Here is a 21,118-nt window from a genome sequence, read left to right on the forward strand (position 1 = left end):
CGGTGCCAGCGGCGCATGAAGCCAGCTGCCTCCCCAAACCACCTCCTCTTCCCCTCCCTGTGAACCCTTTAGGGCTGTGCGTGATGGGGAGGTCACAGCGGAGCCGTCACCTCCCCAGGAGCTCATTTCTGTCCCCATCTCACTGCTCCTGAACACCCCACTCCAGCCAGCAACGCACCAGGGAAGCTGCACGCCGCGGGGCGGCCGGCTGCGGCGAGGTCCTGCTGCTTTTATTAGGAGGATAAATTGCACACGGAGCTGCCGCCGGGAGATAAGCGAGCACAGGGGAAACGGCTGGGGTGGGCAGGGGCAGGTAGGGCCAGCGCCTCTCCTTGGGGCTCGACGTCTCCGCCAAGGGCACCCCTGGGGCTGGAGGTGGCCGGCAGCAGGAGCAGATTGATCCGGGGCAGGGCAGGCTGCAGGGGGGGGCTCATCCTGGTGGTCCTGCTGCACGGGACAGAGAGGAGCCAGCCACTAAAATCACCCTGGCCATAAAGCCAAGCGTTTCATCTATAATTCAGCGGAGCTGGAAAGTGGCTCTACGCGAGATAAAACCCGGCTGAGAGAGTGGAAATTTATGCCACCGTTTTGTTTTTTTTTGCTGAGCTGGGACGCGGCGCGACCTTCGGAGAGGTGCTGAGGGTGGGGGCAGCAGGATGGGGTGCTGAGTGTGACCACGGCCCTGTCCCAGCGAGGGCTGGGCGTGCTGATGTCCCCAAAAGGTGCACAGGAACCTGCACCTGGGGGTGTTTGCAGGGGGAGGGCTGGAAACGTTGCACGGCGGGGGCGCAACATCCAGCGGGGTGCATGGGGATGTGCACCGGGGAGCCCTTGTGGTGCGGGGTGGGGGGCTCTGGAGAGGGCAATATGGGGTGGGGAGGGGGTCCCTGGAGTGTGCAAAGCCACCTAGTTCTTATAGGGTGGGGTGTGCATCCCTGGAGTGTGCAATTTGGGGTGGGGAGGGGGTCCCTGGAGTGTGCAAAGCCACCTAGCTCTTATAGGATGGGGTGTGCACCCCGAGGCTGTGCCCCACCAGCCAGTCCTTATGGTGTGGGTTGTGCACCCCCAGTTTGTGCACGGCCAGCCCCATGGTGCAGGATGGGCACCCTTCGGTCCATATTTTGCCATCCAGCCCCCAAGGCACGGGACATGCACCCCTGGGACCACCCTTTGCCCCCCACCCCTCGCAGCACCCCCAGCTCATCCCTGCGCCGTGCGCCACCAGCCAGCCCCGGGGCGCACGGGGCCGGGGGGGGGGGGTCCCGAGGTCCTGCCAGGGGAGCAGGGCAGGGTTTGGGGCGCGATGTGCCGGAGCAGGACGCACCCTTGGAAGCTGCGGGGGGGGGCTGGCAAAACCCCAGCCCCATTTTTTTGCCCGTACCACGGGCGGACACTGCCCTCCAGCGGGCTTCTCCCGGCCGCAGCTGGCCAGATGCGCACGGCTCTCGGGGGTGGGGAGGGACACCCAGCGCTCCCCCGGCCCTCCCCCAGCCCCTGCCCCCCTCACTGCTGGTTCCTTTTCTTGGCAAACTGGAGGACCACGTTGTCGTACTCGGTGTCCCCGAGCCACTCCTTGCCCTGCGCCACGAAGGGTTGCCGGAGCGGGACGGCACGCTTGGGCACGGCGTAGTCGTCCCGCTGCGGGTTGTAGGGGTACTCGTGGCCCGAGGGCTCCTCCGGGGCCGCCTGCAGCCTCCACGCCTCCCCTTTCACCTCCTCGGGCTCGTCGTAGACGGTGTGGGCGCACAGCCCCTCGGGCTCATCGTAGATGTGCTCGGCCTTGGGGACGGAGGCGCGGGGCAGCGGGGCCCGCGCGCTCGTCTCGTGGATGCTGTCGTAGAGCGGGTCCGGAGCCTCCTCGGGGCCACGGAGCACGGCACCGAGCTGCCTGCCCAGCAGGGACTTGGCGATGGTGTCGAAGGGCACGGCGTATTCGGATTCAGCCCCTGCTTTAGCCGGAGCATCCTGCCTCCTGCCCTTCTCCGGCACCTTCCCGGCACCACCCCGCTGGAGCGAGTTGCAGGGCTCGGCGTAGAGGCACTTGGCGGTGCCGCCGTCGCCACCGGGCTCCTCGTGGCCCTGCGTCCAGTTGGGCACCTTATTTTGGGCGCGTGGCCGCGGGCCGTCGTCCCCGGGGATGCCCCAGCGCTGCTCCTCGGCACCCCGGCCCCGCTGCGCCTCGATGGCCGACTCGATCACCTGGAAGATCTCGTTGCCTTGCCGCGTCTCGAACTCGAAGTTGCCCTCGCCGGAGGCGCAGCGCCGGCCGGCCTCGAAGGAGAAAGTCACCTGCAGAGGGGACAGCATCAGGTCCCCGTGATGTCCCCACCACCACCTCCAGCCCGCCCTCCCGGTGTCCCCAGTACCTTGTCCCGGCCGAAGCGCCGCAGGAAGCGGTAGGGCCAGCTGTAGAGGATTTCCCCCGCCTGCAGATCCCGCAGCTCCAAGGCTTCCTCCCCAGCTCGCAGAACGAACCGGCCCCACAGGCGGCAGCGCTCGGAGGACTCGGTGGCCCTCACCGTCACCTCGAACTCCTTCCCCAAGCCAGCTGAGGACAGAGGAAGGCGACATTTGCGGGGATCAGAACCCCAAAACGCCCACCCCGAGCCGAGCTGGGGGACGAGGAGGGGGGGGAAGCGGTGTCCGGCCGATAAGGGCTGGAACCCCGCGGGAGGAGCGCGATAGCGCGGCGAAACCCAACCAAACCGCAGGGCAGGAAGAGCGCACGGAGGCTATTTTTGCCCCAAGCCTCCCAGCACGGTGCTGCGGGGGCGGCTGCTCACCCACGAGAAGCAGCCCCGGGTGCCGAAAGACGCCCCCTCCCCGCTCGCAGGCGCCCACCTTTGTCCCGGGAGCTGTAGAGGGAGTTTTCCTCCATGGAGAACTCGCCCTCGGCGCGCAGCGAGCCCTGCTGCCCGTCCTTCCCCGCTGCCTGCTCCTCCCTGCTCCTCTGCCCAAAAAGAGCCGGGGGTGACCCTCAGCTCCGCCAGCCCCACGGCAGCTCGGGGTTTCCCCCGTGGATCCGGCATCTCCCACCCCATACTTAGCCCCATAGGGTCTCCCTCTCCATAGGATCTCCCATCCCATGGTTATCCCCCCCAGTGTCTCTCACCCCATGGTTATCCCACCCAAAGGGTTTCTCTCCCCATAGGGTCTCCCTTCCCATAAGATCTCCCCCCCGTAGGGTCTCCCACCCCGTGGTTATGCCCCCCATAGGGTTTCCCTCCCCATAGGGTCTCCCCCCTATAGGATCTCCCTCCCAACAGGGTCTCCCTCCCCATAAGGTCTCCCACCCCATGGCTATCCCACCCATAGGGTCACCCTCCCCATAGGTCTCTCCCACCCAGGGACTCTTTCCCCATAGGGTCTCCCCCCTACAGGGTCTCCCCCCTATAGGATCTCCCTCCTAACAGGGTCTCCCTCCCCATAAGGTCTCCCACCCATAGGGTCTCCCTCCCCATAGGGTCTCCCCCTATAGGGTCTCCAACCCCATAGTATCTCCCACCCCATGGTTATCCCACCCAAAGGTTCTCTCCCCATAGGCTCTCCCTCCCCATATTCTCTCCCCATAGTCTCCCCCACCCCATAGCCATTCCCCCTACACTATCTCCCCCCCGGTAGGCTCCCCCTTGACTTTTTGGGGCCGCGCTCACCGGGAAGGCGAGCTCGCAGAGCCTCAGCACCCAGCCGGCCGTCTCGGAGCTGTCAGCAGCCAGCAGGTAACGCTTGTCGGTGGTCTCCAGCAGGAAGGGGACGGTGTCTTTGGGGCAGCCCCCGGGGTCCCCGCTCGCCTCCGCCACGTGCACGCAGTCGCTCAGCTTCACCAGCCGCCGGCTGCCCTCGCCCCTCCGCAGCTTCTCGGCCGCCGGCGGCGCCGAGCCCTCGAAAAGCTCCAGGCGGGCGGTGGAGCAGGAGCTTTCCCGGTATAAAACGCCCCAAAATTTCTTCCATTTCTGCCCCCCGGAGAAGGGAGGGAAAGGAGGGAAAGGTTGGTGTTAGCCTGAGCTGTTTGCGCCCTCCTGGTTGGTGCCCCTTTGGGTTTTTGCCCTCGCCAAAGTGCCCAGGTGGGTCCTGGGGGGGGTTAAATAGGGTAAGGGGGGGATTTAAATTCTGGCACCGAGCACAGGCAGCAGCATGGGGGGAGCCGTGTGCCCTGCTGCAAAGAGGAACCGCTCAGCATCATCCTGCCTGGGAGGGGGAATGAAGCATGGGGAGCCCCCCACCACACCATCCCCCTGCCCTGGGGGATCTGCCCTACGCCTCCCCAAACCCCACAGCACCTGAGATCCACGCCGAGACCCCCCCGGGGGACCTCCAGCTCCTCGTTTATCCCCTGCTCCTAAAAACCCACCCAGCTCAGGAGGAAGTTTCACACCAAAATCAGCATCGGCTGCAAGGGGAACCTGCGGGGCCCGGCAGTTTTTGGCCAGCACCATTTTTCGGGGCGTGTTTGTGGGGTTAAGCCCGGCCTCCCCTCTACCTCTTCCCCATCCTCTGCAGCCGGTGGCTGCTGCCTTGCCGCCGATGTTATCTCTGCTCCCCTCTGCTCTGCTCCGCTCCGCAGCACCTCCAGGATGATGGGGACCAATTTTCTCCAAATTGACCCCATTTCCTCAGCACCCCCGTGTCCGGCACCGCGAGGGACCCCACATGGGGTGCTCAAGTGCTCGAGCATGACCCCAGAGAGCCGGGTTTGGTTCTCCCTCTTCCCTCTTTTTCATCAACCCGGAGCCGCCCAGGAGAATCCTTCCCCTTCTTGCTCAAGAGCTGTGGCCGGGGGTTGCCAAGCCCCGGGGTGTTATCAGCATGGCCGGGGTGGTTGCATCAGTTTGTGCCCAGCTCCTGGGGGGGGTCTGGTGGCCCCTTTGCGCCCCGTCCCCATCTCTTTGGATCCCCCCCAGCTCGTCCCCGCAGCCCGTGGAGCCGAAGGATGCTCAAGGGGTTGGTTTGGGGAAGGTCCCACGTCTCCAAATCGCCTTCGCGTGCCCCAAATTGCCCCCAGCAGCCCTTCCTCCCAACCCGGGGGGGCACAGCCAGCCTCCCCCCATACCCCAAACCCTCCCTGATTCTCCATACCCCGCACGAGCGAAACCCCAAAACCACACCACGAGGCCACTCAACACCAAAATCAATGCACCAAGGCTGTTTTCCCCCCCCGACGCCCCCACCCCATCCTCACCTTCCCAAAAGTCTGCTGCAGCTGCAGGTAGAGCGCGCCCTGCTTCACCACCGCCTCCTCCATCCTCCAGCCAGGAGCATCCTCCCGCGTTCCCCTCGCACCACCCGGACCCCCCCCAGCACCCCCTTTTTTTTTCCTGCGTGGCGGTGTCCCCCCCGTGCGCCCCTGCCCGCCGGCGGCCTCGCCGTGCGCCGCTGTGACGTGCGCTCGGCGGCTTCTGTTTCCTCCCCGTGCGCAGCTCGCGCCCCGGTTTCCTGTGCCGCCGACGTTACCATAAAGGGCAGCCACCAGAGCAGCTTCGGGGACGGCCCCGAGCGTGTCACCGAGCTGCTGACGGCGTGGGGTGAGGTTTGGGGACGGGCTGCAAGGTGCTGCCGGGGGGGTCCTGCAGTTCCCCGGCCCCGCGGGAGAAGGATTTCCGTGGGATTCGCGTCCCTGCCTCAGTTTTGCCGGCTGTAAAATGGGCCCAAAAGCACCTCTGCGCCACCCCCAAAGTCAGGTTTTTTTCCCCAAAAAAGCCGGTTGGGTTTTTGCACCTCTGCTGCAGGCAGGGTGGGAAGTGGCTCGGGTTTTGCAGGCACCTGCTCCCGCTCAGCGGTACCTGTAGGGGATCCCTTGGTACCTGTAGGGGATCCCTGGGTACCTGTAGGGGATCCCTTGGTGCACGCAGAGCACTGCTGCTCTTGGTGCATGCAGGGGATCCCTTGGAGCATGCAAAGCACTGGATCCCTCGGTGCATGCAGGGGATCTTTGCATGCATGCAAAGCACTGGATCGCTTGGTGCATGTAGGGGATCCCTCGGTGCATGCAATGCACTGGATCCCTCGGTGCACACAGGGGATCCTTTGGACCTTTGGAGCATGCAAAGCACTGGATCCCTTGGTGCATGCAGGGGATCCCTTGGTACATGCAGAGCATTGGATCCCTCGGTGCATGCAAGGGGTCTCTTGGTGCATGCAAAGCACTGGATCCCTCGGTGCACTCACGGGATCCCTTGGGGCATGCAGGGGATCCCTCGTGCATTCAGGGGATCCCTGGGTGCACGCAGAGCACTGGATCCCTCGGTGCATGCATTGGATCCCTCGGTGCATACAAAGCACTGGATCCCTTGGTACATGCACTGGATCCCTCGGTGCACGCAGTGGATCCCTCGATGCCCGCCCCCCTCCGGTGCCTCCCGCCCGGTGCCGCCAGGGGGCGCCCGCGGCCGCCTCCGCCCCGGCCCGCAGCGGGCACAGCCCGGGGGGGTCCCGCTGGGAGCACTGGGAGCACTGGGAGCACTGGGGTGGGGCGGCGGGGCGGGGCCTGCGCTAACTGGGAGCAATGGGAGTGGTGGGGGCTGTGGTGCTGGGACTGCAGGCGCTGGGAGCACTGGTGTTGGGCCCTGCAGGCACTGGGAAGCACTGGGAGCACTGGGGCTGTGCACTGGGAAGCACTGGGAGCTCTGGTGTTGGGTCCTGCAGGCACTGGGAGCACTGGCACTGGGCTGTGGGAGCACTGGGAGCACTGGGGCTGTGTACTGGTGGCACTGGGCACATTGATATCAGGCTCTGCAGGCACTGGGGACACTGGGGCTGTGCACTGGGAAGCACTGGGAGCACTGGTACTGGGCCCTGGAGGCACTGGGAGCACTGGTGCCTGACTCTGGGGGCACTGGGAGTACTGGGAGGCACTGGTATTGGGCCCTGGAGGCACTGGGAGCACTGGGGCTGTGCACTGGGAGCACTGGGGCTGTGTACTGGGAACTACTGGGAGCGCTGGTACCGGGCCCTAGAGGCACTGGGAGCACTGATGTTGGGCCCTGTAGGCACTGGTGTTCAACTCTGGGGGCACTGGGAGCACTGGGAGCTCTGGTGTTGGGCACTGGGAGCACTGGGGCTGTGCACTGGCTGTACTGGTGCCACTGGTGCTGTGCACTGGGAGCACTGGTATTGCACCCTGCAGGCACTGGGAGCACTGTGGCTGTGCACTGGGCAGCACTGGGACCTCTGGAGCTGCGCACTGTGCCTGCGCCCCTCTCATACTGGTGTTACTGGTGTCACTGGTCCCACTGCTTCCCTCAGGCCGCGCAGGCCGCGTCCCCTTTAACCCCGCCCCCCCCGCTCCGTGACGTCACCCCGCCATGACGGAGGGGGCGTGGCCTCACTCGGGGCGCGCGCGCGCGCGCGCGCGGCGGGCGGGGCGCGGCCGGGGCGGCTGCGCGCATGCGCGGTGGGGCGGGGCGGCGCGCGCATGCGCAGTAGCCCCCGGCGGCGCCGCCGACAAGGAGAGGGGAGGGAGGAGGAGGAGGAGGAGGAGGAGGAAGAAGCAGGGGGCAGGGGCGGGGGGGGGGGAGGAGGAGGAGAAGGCCCGGCGGAGGCGGGGGGGAGCGGAGCATGAATGGCGCAAGATGGCGGACCATGTGCAGGTGAGGGGGGGAGGCCCCCGGGGGGCCGCCACGCCTCGGCCCGGCCTCGCTGCTGCCAGGCCTCGGGGCCTGAGGCACGGGGCTAGGCCGCGGCGGGGGGAGGGGGGGGAAAGGGGGGTGGGGGAGGGAAAAAGGGGGGCGGGGAGCGCCTCAGGGTCTCGGCGGGATCCCCTCAGCAACAGCCCGGGATCCCTTCAGGATCCTCTCAGCGCCCCCGCAGGATTCCCTCAGGATCCCTCCAAGATCCCCTCAGGATCCCCTCACGATCCCCTCAGAACCCCCCCAGGTTCCTCTCAATATCCCGTCAGGATCCTCGCAGCACCCCCCCCAAGATCCCCTTAGCACCTCGTCAAGATCCCCCCAGGATCCCCCCAGCACCCCCCCAGGTTCCTCTCAATATCCCATCAGGATCCTCACAGCACCCCCCCCAAGATCCCCTTAGCACCTCGTCAAGATCCCCCCAGGATCCCCCCAGCACCCCTCCAGGATTCCCTCAGTATCCCGTCAGGATCCCCTCAGCACCCCCCCAGAGCCCCTTCAGGATCCCCTCAGGATCCCCCCAGGATTCCCTCAATATCCCGTCAGGATCCCCTTAGCACCTCTCCAAGATCCCCTCAATATCCCATTCAGATCCTCACAGCACCCCCCCAAGATCCCCTTAGCACCTTGTCAGGACCCCCCCAGGATTCCCCAGAATCCCCCCAGGACCCCCTCAGCACCCCCTCAGGATCCCCTTTGCACCCCTCCAGTACTCCCCCAGGATCCCCTTAGGACTCCCCCAGGACCCCCCAAGATCCCCTCAGCACCCCCCAGCACCCCCTCCCCACTCCCCAGCCCCGTATGGGGGCAGTGGGCACCATGCTGCAGAGGGGCTCGCTGCGTTACCCCTATATTTCCCCCCAAATTCTCCAAATTCCCCTCTTTCCCTTTAAAAACCCGCTCTCCTTTTACTAAACCCCCCCCAAAACTCATCTGGCTCTCAAAACCCTGCTGCGGGCCTGGCTGAAGCCGCCCTTTAAAAGCCCTGCCTGGCTCTCCGTTAAATATCGGGGTGAGAAACTGCAAGTTTGGGCACCGCCATTGCCGGCTGGCGGCTCCAAGGGGGGTTAAAATTTAACAGCGGGGGCTCGGGAGATGTTTGGCTCCGAGGGAAAAGTTGTTTGCAGGCCGGGGTCAGGCACCTGCAGCCTGGCACAGTGCCTTCAGCCGGCCGGGCAGAGGTGCAGGGATCGCTCGGCGTCGTGGCTGGGGGTGCTGGGGGCGTTTTTTATCCTCTTTTTCTTCTCCCCGCCGCAGGTAAAGGCGCCCAGCAGCAGCTCTGGAGAGCCCTCAGGTAGCTGCCGGCAGCCAGGAGAGCACTAGGTTGGCTTCAGAACTGCCTCGGGATCGCTGCGTGGCAGGAGGACACGGGGGTTTTGGTGCTAGGTGCATTTTTTGGGGGAGAAAAGGGCTTTCCGAAGTGGGAAACTCTGCTCGTCTTGGCGTGATTTGAGCTAATTAAACCCAGCGTTCGTTTCACAGAGCTGGTGTTGAGTTATCCGGCATCACCTGGAGACGTTGCCTCTCGGTGCGAGTAACCCAGGGCTGCTTTTATGGCCTGTGCTGTGAGATTTGGGTCTGTTTTAGCAGGAATCGGGGCTTGCAGGTAAATATTACGGAGTTCAGAAGGTTCCTGCAGTCGTTGAGGGCTTTGCTTGGGTTGTGCGTCCAGTCTGGTCCTTAAAAACCGGAGGTTATGCGAAGTTTGAGGGCCCACGAGTGGTGCTGGTGATACCGTGCGATGCCTGCAAGCTCCTCTTGTAGGGCAGACCGCCCGGTGCCGGGGCAGAGGCAGCAAAAATGGGGCGATTTTGGGTGTCTGGGAGCTCCTCCGGCCTCAAATCGCTGCGCGTTTCTTGGAGAAACTCGTCCATTTCTCCACGAACTCACCCGACCTTCTTTTGAATGCATATTTCTGTCGGATCCGGGGCTTGCAAGCGTTGCCTAAACTTGTTCGCAGCAGAGGAGAGCAGAACTAGCTTCGCGGGCGAATATGAATCCTGTTCCCCTTTCCCCTTCTGCCTTGGAAACAGGTTTATTTCTTTTTTTTTCTCCTTTTCTTGCCTTTTAGATGCTTTCCAGGTGGTTGCCCTGAGACGGGATGTGCTTACGGGGAGTGAATATCCCTGTGGGAGAGTGGGTGCTGTAGGATGGCAATGGGTTCTGTGGCTTTGCGGGTTGAATGTTCCTATTTTTTTGGATTTTTTTTAAAAATATGTTTTTATGGCACTTAAAAAGCCTTGCCACTTCTGCGTGGCTGCGTGCTGGTGGCTGTCTGATTCCAGGATGAAATTAAAGGATTTTGGTGCCCGCAAGATGTAAAAGGACAGGTACCCAGGTGGGTGCTCAAATAGACAACTGAGAAATCTCCTATCTTAAAGGAAATTATGCTTTTTTTTTCCCCTTCTTTACCCGATTCCAGGCTCAGGTCAGGGTGTTCCAAATCCTGGAGATTTTTACCCAGTTTTCCTTTTTTTTTTTTTTAACGAGCTGACAGAAACTTCTGTGCTGGGAGCAGCTCTGGGTGGATGCAGGTGCTGTGCAGGGGCAGGCTGCCACCAGGAGCTCCCTTACAGCTCCCTCACAGCTCCCTCTTGCAGAAGAAACTCTTTGGAAACCCTGAATTTGCCCCAGAAATGCTCAGGTAGGCGCTCCCGGGTCACTTTCCCCCCTTGCACGCTGCTGACGGACAGAAATCGGGCAGCCCACGTGCGAGCACGGCGACTGGGGGAGGTTTTCCAGGGCTCAGCAAACGCCCTGCTGCTCCCGGGACTTTCTGAGCCTGCTCCCCAGGATGTTTCACTCCATCCCCAACAGAACCTGCCTTTTTTTTTTTTATTTTCCTGGTGTTTCTGCCTTCCAAAGGACATTGTGTTGGCTCAAAGGCAAAATCTAATTTGCCTCTCGACATCCGTAACGTTGGGCTCGCTCCGGAGGAAACCCTGGAGGCTGAGATTCGTCTTTCCCATCTGATACCAAGCGAGGGCAAGGTTACAGAGGGAAAAGAGTCACGCTGTGGCCTGCTGCCCACCTGCAAATCGCTCAGAATACTTTTTCTTGTGTTTTAGTTCAAGGTTTTAGGCATTGGAGGCGCTGCGAGCTCTCGCCGAGGACTTGTATTTATCTCAGAATAGCCCAAGGGAGTGCTCTGGGCCTGGGGAGGGTAAAGCACTGCTCTGACACTAAAAATAGAGCTGGCAGCGTTTCTTTTGCAAATCAGGCTCTATTTTTTTTTTTTTTAAACTGTGCACTTTTTGAAGCCCTGCTGCTGCTGGGATGCTCTGCAGAGTGGGATCCCGGCTAGAGCGAGGAGATTTGCGGTAGCAGAAGCTCAGCCCCTGAAGGGAGCCAAACTTGGAGTAGAACAACCCCTTTTTGGCTTTGGGGGCTCCAGTTTTTGCTGCCTGCTGGCTGGAACAATTTTGGGAGGACTCCTCGGTGCCAGGTAAGGCTCTGCTCGCTCTCCTGGTGTGGAGCAACCCACATGGGAGCTGCCTTCTCGGTGCCTTTTTGGGGTGAAATTCCAGCCTTCTTCAAACCCCTGAGAGCCCTCATTGGGTTCAGGGCAGCAGCCCCGTCTCCTCTCCCTGCTCCAGCCGCCCAGAAGATGGTCCGTGTTCGCTCTGATAGGCAGCACTAATGCAATTAGGGGGGATTTGTTCGTTTTAATCATTTAAGAGCTGGCTGGCGGCTCTGTAGCTCAGGAACTTTGGTACTGCTCATAACGCCTGGGCTGGGGGCAGCCTAGTGGGTTTTTTGTGAGCCTGGAGGGCTAAAGCAGAGTTTAAAAAGTTGTACTTTTGCTACTTAAATTGCTGGTGAAAACGTAAATTTGTTTTCCTGCGTCTCGGCTGTGGTTTTAAGCAAACATTTAGGAGCATGTGATGCTTTTCTGGGGGTAGGGCTGCGTGACTTTGCTGCAGGGGGCTGATTTTTGGGAGAGTGACCGGCTCTGGTTGGTGTAAAGTGGGAGCCAAGCGGGTCTGTGTAAAATCCCAAACGTACCCTGCAACTTCGGGCACCTTCAGAGGCAAATTAGACCCTCAGGATCTGCCACTTGTGGAGTTGCTGGTGCTGGTCATGATTAGGATGTGTTAATTCAAATAAAATAACAAAAGGCACTGCTGGAGGCTCACCTGGAGCGCTCAGCGCCCTGCTGGGGGCTGTTAGCACCGGGATATTAGAGCAGCTCCTCTCCTAAAGCTCTGCTCTCGCCCTTTTCCTTCTTCAGGATCATTCAAACAGCTTATAGAGCGTATCAGCACGTCTTGCTGCTTGCTACAGGTGGCTAGTTTAAAGAATAAATGTAGAATTGTAGCTGAACTTCGGAAATTAAAGTTTGCAGTTCTCCTTTTAACGTAAATTATGCAGGAATACTTCTAGCTCAACTTTGATTTATAAATTTTTACAGTTCTCCCTTTAACATAAATTATCCAGGAATGCTTCTAGCTGAACTTTCAACGTATAAGTTTTTACAGTTCTCCTTTTAACATGCTAAATTATACAGCAATGCTTAACAGTAGCAAGAAAACAAGAAGATATTTATGAGAATGGGATGGGCAAACTCTGTCCTTACCTGCCAGTGTCAAGTAAGCACGTTGTTAGTTTGAACAGCAGCTGGATTTGGTTTCTTGTCCGCTGGAAATGTTGAATTCTGTAAAAGGTGGATTTTTTTTCCCCAAAAAGGTGATGTTCTGAAGGTTTCTCTCCCGATGTGGCAGGTCAGCAGGTAAATCCGTGAGGTTTGTGTCTGTGTAATCAGGCAGGAAGCGATGGGTCGGTTCTTGATCTCATTCTTGGTCTTATTTCATGCCGATTTGATGCAGCACCCGGACTTACGGTGGGTTTTTAGTGATTGCTTTTTCCTTTAAAGCTGCAGAATTTTAAATAGTGTGGTTCTGGAGTTATTAAAATGATATAAAAGACACGGGGCGGTGAAGCATCCCCTGGATGTTTCCGTGCTGCTCGTTGGCACCCTGGCTGTGGCTGGAACAGCTCTGGTTGTGGCTTGGCGTGGAGAAGGGGCCTTAGCCCACTGCTGTTGGGCTTTGTGACGCTTTGGGACACAAGAACAGATCAGGAGGGAGGGGATGACAGATATTTTGGCTTCAGCCAGGCCCCTTTGTGGTCTAACGAGTCCCTTCGAGGTCTCTGCCCCCAGGGATTTTGGGGCTTCCATCCCAGCTGGCGCTGTGTTTCTTGCCCCAGACTACCCAAAGCCCCACAAACCCGGTCGCCCACTGGGTAAGATCACCAGAAAGATTTCTGTTAGCAGAGAAACCTGTCACTTAGCCCCTTTATTTGTAACAGGATTGTCAACAGCCCGCGTGTCTCACGCTGCAAGGCCAGTTTACGAAGGGAGAAGCCTCCCCTTTTTCTGCTAAATACCTCCACTTCGGGATCAGCTCCAAATCCTTTCCATCCTTTTTTTATCTCCTGCCAGTCAAACGAGCTCTGCACCCACGTACCCTGCGGACTCTGGATCTGCACGGGATCAGTGTCAGGCCTGTGGTGGCATTTTCTTTCGTGCGTGGTTCCTCGATGCACCTTTTACATGGTTTATTCCTCGTCCTGATGTTCCGATTTAATTGTCCAGCGGGAGCTTAGCAGAACGAGGATGTTCTTTCTGTGTCATCCCAGCGTTTTGTGTTCCCGTTTGAAGCCGCGGTGCCCCGCTATCAGCAGCGTGGTGATTACAGGAGCGATAGTCCAAGGACGTTGCTCTGCAAAGTGCTAATTCGGGTGTTTCTCTTCTAGCCCCAGATAATATCCCTAGCTGCAGCATTACCGCTGGCTTGGAGGCAGCCTGCAGGGCTCGAGTCGTTTTGCTGCTGCTGGATGCTTCGTTTGGGCAGCCCCCATCCCTTCCTAGACGTGGGTTTGGGTTACAGCACCAGGGAGCTCTCGTTACGGCCTCAGCAGCGTCAGCGGGGATTGCTGCTCTTGTTTTATTTCTTTATTCTTATATTTTCCCCCAAGAGCCCTCCATTATTGTTTTATTTTCCCATTTGTTCCACGCCAAGGTGCTTCCCTCCTCCGAAATTCTGTATTCAGGTGAGCAGTGCTGAACAATTCGATGTCATCTTCAGAGATGATGGATATGTGACCACTTTTCCAGAGGACTCAGACCTTAAAAACCAGCGTGAGCATCCTATCAGGCTCAGTGCTGCACGTGGAGGGGGAGCCAGGGTGCTCCCTGAACGTTTTTCATTTCAGGAAAGGCAATGAAACCACTCGGGCAAACATTATGACAGAGACATTGAGCAACTTGAGGTTAGGAATTGTGTTTATTGCCTTTTTTTTTTAGTTTTGAAATTAAATATTACTTGGTCACGATAAATAAACATTACTCCTTGTTTTGTGGCAAGCTTCTGCGCAAATTCTGCACCTGCCTGAGAAGAAGAAACCATTACTTTGTGCTAAAAGTGATGCTGTGCCCGTTGGGACATCCCAAATCTGCTTTGGGGCTGAGTTCATCCTCCTGCAGTCAGCACAAACACCACGTTTTGTCCTTGTTATCGAGCTCGTCCAGGTGTTGGTGTGAATTCAGAGCATTTCTCCAGTCTCTCTACAGCATCGTGGAGTAAAATGGCAGGGCTGAATCCCGACAGAAATCCCCTTCCAGCCTGGCTTGAAGCCCGTTGATCACGGAGAAAGAAATGAGAGCTCCTTATTGATACCCGGAGAGATTCGGGGAGCTGCCTGGAAGTACCACTGCAATAAATAACTTTCCGAGCTGTGCTGGAGGGGCAGGAGTAAGTTTGCTCTGGCTGTTATTAGGAGGATAAATGGAAACGGGCGATTTATTGCTCCGATTCTCTTAACAAATGAGGGTGATGAGCCATGAGACCTTGATTTTACAGCGATGAGCACTTACCGAGCGCATCGTCCTGGTCCTTGGCAGTTAACAGTTGCATCGCTCAGCTTAAAAGCTTTTTTATTTTTGGTTGAAATACCTGACATTCATCGAGCGACCCGAGGCGTTCTCTGAGCCTCAGTCTCTTCAATCACCGGGGCCCTTTGACTGCTGCGACGCGTCCCTCGTTGCACAGCTGCATTTGTGAAATCCCAGTGCCTCCGAGCCACGTCTTCCTCCTCCTTGTCTCGCCGAGAAGGCAGCAAGGGGATGGAGAGAGCCAGCTCCTGTCTGCAGCACCAAAACCCAGCACAGGATCGGACCCCAGGCTTCAGGTGCCGCGTTGGAGCAGCCCCTGCCTCTCGTGCAGCTCCATTTAACTCCACGTGCGTGTTCCAGGAGTCCATGGGCATATGGCAAGTACAGAAATCCACATTTCTTGGCCTTAAAACCACCAAAGGAAAGCAGGAATGGATGGTGGCCCCTTCCCACCCCCGGAGGTGCCAAGGATGGAGGTGGGACCGCGGTGACTCCGCTTCTGGTGCCCGTTCTGTGCTCCCGGTGATGGAGGAGGCACAGATCTCGTGGTTTGCCCTCTGCTTTCCCAGCAGGTCTGGCTGGGATTCTAACACACGGGGGATACGGGAAGGGATGAGTGTGCTGAAAATAACCGCAGGGAACATGTTGCAGGATCCCTGGCTCAGCGAGCCGCTAACCAGAAGGCAGGAAGAAGGAACGGCGTGGAAACAACGTGCGTCGGGGAGGATTCACAGCAGCTTACATCCCTCGGGATAAAAACCAGCAGGCAGCAGCGAAGTTTGGGTCGATCTTACACCTAAAACGGAGCAGTTGGTGTCAGCACCTGCTCGCCTCCTCCCCCGAGCCATCGGGGCTCGCTCCTTTCTCCTTTCTGGCTCTGCCATCTTGAGCGTGCCGAGCGCGGCGTGCGGTTCCTCAATTTGCTGAAATGGGAACTGTCAGCGTGGCGAAGGCAAACTCCCCTCAACTAAACCTGCCTCGAGCTCGTTGCAGCCCGTGGATGTAAAGAGCGTTGCTTAAGCAACCGTGTAATACAAGATCAATTCCCCAGCCGGCCCCCAGGGACTCCTTTTAGGTAGCTGTTATTCTCCTCGTGGTATTTATCATTTTAAAGATGATCACGCGTTGTTTATCTTCACCATGGGGAGAACACGGAGCAGCGCTGAGTTTTATTTGCAGCTTGTAGCATAAATGAGATTGATGGGCTGCTTTTCTTCCACGCTTCGAGCTTCACGGCTACTTTTGGTGGGCAAGAGATCTTAGAAAGGGGATGCCAGAGAGGGGAAGACTCAATTCTTCCCAGCGTTTGACATTAAAGGAAGCAGCAGCAACATCTTGCAGGGTTCGTAGGTGTCCCTGCTCACCCGGGGAGGAGAACACATGGTGCTGAGCCCGGCGGAGAAGACAACCGGCGGCTCTGGAGGACGCTGGTCTGCAGTAAAACCCTTCCTCCGAGCTCCTGCTGCCAGGAGGACAGGGAGTGGAAGCTGTGCTCATCGTTCCTCAGGTTGGCTAGGCTCTGATAACCAGAGCTGGTGGGAAAAATGCTGCTTCTGCGTACAAAACCATCACGTTTGGGTTAAATCTTGTGGATTTTGCGTTGTGCTGGTGGAGATCCTGCCCTGGTGGGGCTGCGCTGCAGCCTGGGGGGACGGAGCACAAACCGAGGGGGTTTTTGTTGGGTGTTTTTTTGTTTTCTGGTAGGGACACAAACCCGTCTGACTTCCGTTTGCAGCAGCACAAATATTTCATTATAAATAGCCGCGGTAAATTGACCTACAAGGGAAGATTCTCTCTCCTTTATTTTTGGCACCCTGAGTCAGTTGTTTTCTCGAGGCAGGTCGGCTGGAGAAACGGAGGGTAAAATCATCCCAAACTGCATTTAATGTTAAAATAGTGGATGTGAAGTTAATAATTGATCTCTGTAAGGTCAGCTGAGAAGGCTGTGTGGGAAAAGCCGCCCAGTATGGCAGGAAAAAGTGTCGGGATCCTTTGGGTCAGGACTTGTTCAGCCTGGGTACGGGGCGAAGTTGGAGAGCAGCCCCGATGGCTCTCCTGCTGCCTGGGCACCCCTGGGTGCGAGCACCCAGCTTCCCAGCTGGCTCCTGAAGTCTGCTTGATAAACTTCCCGAGCTGTTCATCCTGAAAAGAGTGAAAAACTCGAATTTGGGTTACTTGTGATTGCTTTTAGTGCTTTTTTCTTCTTTTTGCCTCGCCTTTTAGACCCGTAGCGGGGTGCCGGAGCGTTTCTGCGTGCCCCGTGCTCTGCTGTCTCATGCCTTGGTCCTTATCTACAACACGCAGGGCTCTTGCCCTGCACAGTCGTTACTCTAAATGCCTTTTTTTTTTTTTATCTTGGCTGGAAGAGAAAGGACAGCCTGGTCTCTGTAGTGAAATAATCCCCACCTCCGTGCTGCCCCGACCGTCTGTGGCATTTGGGAGCTGGATGCCGGAGCAAAGGTGGCTCGAGTTCTGCCCCCGGGGTGGAGAAGAAGGGAATCGGCTGCTCTCATCGCTGAAATATTGAAATGTGCTGAAAATGGAGCTTTACAGACCCAAAATGGGGTGGCCACAGCTCAGCGCCTCTGCCTGTCAGCGGGACGGACAGGAGAAAATCAGCTTCTTGGCGGGACGTCCCCGAGAGGTGTGCCTGAAGGCTGCCGTCAGAGCGCTTCGGTTGGAGTGCAGCGTATGAAATGGCTCCTCACAGCCCCAAAAAATGGGTGAAAGCTCCGCGTTTGGACCCCAGGCTGCCCTTTGAAGCGGCCTCGTAGGCTTTGCTACTTCTCTTCATGAGCCCGAAGATGCTCAGTGCCCTGCAGCTGCGTTTTGGGGGACACCACGAGGAAGAAGCACAAAACAAGGTGGAGGATTGCCCGCAGGGGGACACAGGACGAGTGCCACGGAGCAGCAGTCCTCTGCCTGATCTGCTCGAGGAGTTAAATCAGGGTGGTGTAAAACTCAGTGCAAAGAGTTCCTAAAAAAGAAGAAAAAAAATCCACAATTTTCTTTCCTGAGGTGTCAGCTCCGCTCTCAGTTGCTGCTGTTGAGCTGACGCCTCCCTGCGAGCTGCTTGTAAGCCACCAGCTTCCCAGCTCCCTTTCCAGCAGAAAGAGTGGAGTCATCTGTGGGACTTTCCTCTTTTTTTTCCATTTTATTTGTCTTTTTTTTTTTCAGCAGGGCTAAAACACCACCGAAGGATGCCGTGATGCTTTTCTGGAAGCCTTTAATTGCAGAGGACGCTGCCAGCAGAACGACTTCTGTCCCCCGAACGTGCTCATTACCTAGGGAAGATTTTTCTGTGAAAAAGGAGCTGAAATCCTTGGCTTTTGGGGTTTCTCAGAAGCCAACCGGTGCCCGCTGAGCTCGTCTGCGTGGTGCTTGGCACGCTCGGCTCTGCTGCACCGCTGAGCACGAGGCTGGGGGCCAAAAATCCATCGCCCTGCTCGCTGCCCTGGGCTGGGAGCTGGTCCCAGTTGTTATCACAGGTTGTGGATCCCTCCAGGAAAAAAAAACAGCCAGGCAGAGATCACCGGAGGGATCCTAGAAGGATGCTTGCGTGCTCCTAGAAGGATGTGTTTGCAGTCCTTATAAAAGATGGAGTTGGGCTTTGTCTAAACAGCCCCTTGAGGCTGTTTCTGCTTTCTGGGTCGGCGTTAACCCCAAAAGAGAGCTCCTGGGCTCCTGTCCAGGCAGCTCCCCTTCCCCAGCGCTTCTGTTCTCGGGGCACCGATTATTTTTTCGGGAGCAACGGAGCTCACAGGGCATCATTTTCTCTGAAATTACATTTTAAACCCAACGAAACTCTTGAATACAGCGCGAGGTACAGAAACTTCTGCAGAAACTCCCTGCTTGCGTCTCCTATAACACTCCCTCTTGTCTGACGGTCCTCCTGGCAGCAGGGCTGGCTGTGTTTGGAATCCCTTTTTCCAACCAAAAAGCCCAAAGCACAGGAGTTCGGGTACTCTTGCAATGATCTACCCCTGGAAACCTGGGATGAAAAATACCTGCGTGTTCACCGAGCAGCCAGAACCCCGGGGAGGCTTCGCATCCATCTGCAAAGCCACTTCTTAAACTAGGACACCTCAGGTTCCGCTGGGGGAAACCATCTGCCTGGATCACGGTTTATGGCGAATATTTTCCAGTGGTTTGAGCACACAGCACCCGCCCGGTGGTTTTATTTCCTTCTGACATGTTCGTGGAGACGCTGCTCGCTGGCATCCGTCCCCTCGTTCATTTATTCTGCTCTGCTTCAGGTCGTTCTGGCGTGTGTGGTGGAGAAGATCGAACGTCAGCTCCTTCCAGCATCCTGGGATGCTGAAATCTGTTACGGTGCCCTGCAGAGGGGATGCAAACCGGGCTCACCAGGGCTTTGCTGCTGTATGAGATTAAAAACGAGGCGTGAGGGGGGATTTTCAGGATGCTGCGATGCCATCGAGCAGGATGAGAGCAGACCCTGGGCACGAGCTCCTTCTCCTAGGGCCAGGCAGTGGTGGGGAGGCAACGAGGTGCTTTGTCTGGTGTAAAACATGGCTGTAAAATTCCCAAACTTCTAATTTAGCAGGTTAAATAATATTTTGGAGATCCAGGAGCAAAGTGAGTCAAGCGTTTTCCTTTTCACAAAGGGTAAAATGACACGCGTGTCTACGTGCGTCGAACCTGGGTCAAACTATTGCATAAACAAGCTGTGAAACCTCGCTTCTAATTCCCTTTTCTCTCTGTTCCAGAGCCTAGCCCAGCTAGAGAACCTGTGCAAGCAGCTGTATGAGACCACAGACACTGCGACACGGCTCCAGGCAGAGAAAGCCTTGGTTGAGTTCACCAACAGCCCAGACTGCCTGAGCAAGTGCCAGCTTCTTCTGGAGAGAGGGAGTGTATGTAAAACAAAAAAAAACTGTTCAAAAGGGACCCTGGTGTGTTGGGCACTGGCCCCAGGTGTGGTGTGCAGGGTTTATGTTGCACACCCAGTGCACTCGAGGGGTTTTATCTCTGTTTGTGGGCATCTCTGCCAAAGAAAGTGTTGGATCGGAGAGGAACCAGAATACACCAGCAGCAGGATGCAGGATACACCAGCAGTAAATCCTCCCTAACTTAAAAGCAGAAAGTTTTTCTTCTTTTTAAGTGACTGTTTGATTTTTACTTAGTTCCAGCAGAAATAATTGAATTGCTTTGCCACGAGATCTTTCAAGATTTGATTTTTTTGGCAGAACGTGCGCCCAGCTCTCCTATCGATCAGCTTGGTCACAAAAATAGGAGACGTTAAGCAGCGTGTCGGAAAGAATCAGGCCTCCAGGAGGAGGAGGAGGTGGTGAAGGGAGGGGGAGAAGAGTGACACTTCACAGGCTTGGCAAACTTGTACAAAGCAGAGTTGGTTTTTTTATTATAAGGAATTCTCTATAAGTTTTTTGGATTTCTTTGGAGTGAAAAATAAATGTGAACTTCAATCAATTTAAAACAAGTGGATTTGAAACTCTTCTGGGAGCTAGCAATTAATTTACCTGAAGAGAAATGATTTTTTTTAGGAAAGTTTCTAAAGTCTGGCTCGCTCCATACCAGACAGTCCTTGGAAGTGCTGGAATAAATGGATTTCCTGCATCCTGGATGCTGTGCTTTCCACACCACATATCACAGAAATTAGCCTACAAAACCCTTGCCGTTTCCCAGGCTGTAATTGGTGGAATCAGCTGCAGCCAGGGGTTTTAGGTGGTTGAATGCCACCGTTTGTGTCCCTGAATTAGGTGACAGTTCACCATTCTGTGTGCTGTTCCATAAGAAATACATTTTAACCTGTATTTAGTAATCAGGTGGAAGTCATAAGTGCTTCTTAATGCATAGGATCATACTGCTATGACTCAGAGTGCTAATAGTCTTTTTTTGGGCATGATGTTTTAGCTGACTTCATGCAATTTGACCAGGTTTGCAGTTCTAGGGAACCAGGGCTACCTGAAAGCTGCCAGAATAAAGCCTGCAGGATTTTTGTTTGGAGGGAGGAGTGCTTGTTTTTCCCAAAGTTATTCCATTCATATAAACACCCCGTAAGAGATGCTGCCCCACAGTGCAGCAGGTATTGCTCTTGCCTGTCCTGCTTTGTGCTCCTGGAGTCGGTTTTGTTCTGCTTGGGTTCTGCTTCTGCTTGGGTTCAATTCCATTATCTTCCTATCTTAAGCTTTTCCTTTCTTGAGCACTTTCTTCGAGTGTTTTGGTTTATTCTAGTGTCTGCAAAAACACAGAATAAACACTGTGTAGAGGATTTAGACTTAAACTAATGTCTTAAACTCGACTTTCCAGCGAGCAGTTAGCTCAACATTCACCACTGCTGCTTGATCTCCTTGTTCTGAAACGTGCAATAAATGACTTCTTGTTTTTTTTTTCTCCACAGTCGTCCTACTCCCAGCTCTTGGCAGCTACATGCCTTACGAAGCTCGTGTCACGCACAAACAACCCCTTACCGTTGGAGCAACGAATAGATATTCGTAAGTGCAAGACTTAATTTTTCTTACCAAATGAATGCTAATGATTATTGCACACACTTTCAGCCACAAGTGGGAGGCTTTCTGCAACCTACTGTGCTTTGCAGTGGTTTGGGCATCCCAAGGTA

General features: G+C 56.7%; 2 protein-coding genes across 3 annotated transcripts in view; one reads left to right on the top strand and one right to left on the bottom strand.

The window, feature by feature from the left end:
• Positions 1-209: 209 nt before the first annotated feature.
• DOK2 (docking protein 2) lies at positions 210-5,413 on the bottom strand. The gene is made up of 5 exons (XM_068662033.1): positions 5,180-5,413; positions 3,654-3,953; positions 2,842-2,950; positions 2,367-2,548; positions 210-2,289 (listed from the first exon to the last, which is right to left on the bottom strand). Exons 1-5 carry the CDS (start codon positions 5,240-5,242, stop codon positions 1,504-1,506), a joined length of 1,440 nt encoding a protein of 479 aa, XP_068518134.1. The 5' UTR covers positions 5,243-5,413; the 3' UTR covers positions 210-1,503.
• A 2,003-nt stretch (positions 5,414-7,416) lies between these two features.
• XPO7 (exportin 7) overlaps positions 7,417-21,118 on the top strand; it is a 42,377-nt gene continuing 28,675 nt past the window's right edge. For both annotated transcript variants that reach the window (XM_068662031.1, XM_068662032.1), the window contains exons 1-3: positions 7,417-7,586; positions 19,248-19,394; positions 20,900-20,993. In XM_068662031.1, the coding sequence (XP_068518132.1) occupies positions 7,569-7,586; positions 19,248-19,394; positions 20,900-20,993 (259 nt within the window). In that variant the 5' untranslated portion in view covers positions 7,417-7,568. The remainder of the gene's footprint in view (positions 7,587-19,247; positions 19,395-20,899; positions 20,994-21,118) is intronic.

Source organism: Anas acuta, chromosome 27 (genome assembly GCF_963932015.1).
Source record: "Anas acuta chromosome 27, bAnaAcu1.1, whole genome shotgun sequence".
Lineage (NCBI taxonomy): Eukaryota > Metazoa > Chordata > Aves > Anseriformes > Anatidae > Anas > Anas acuta.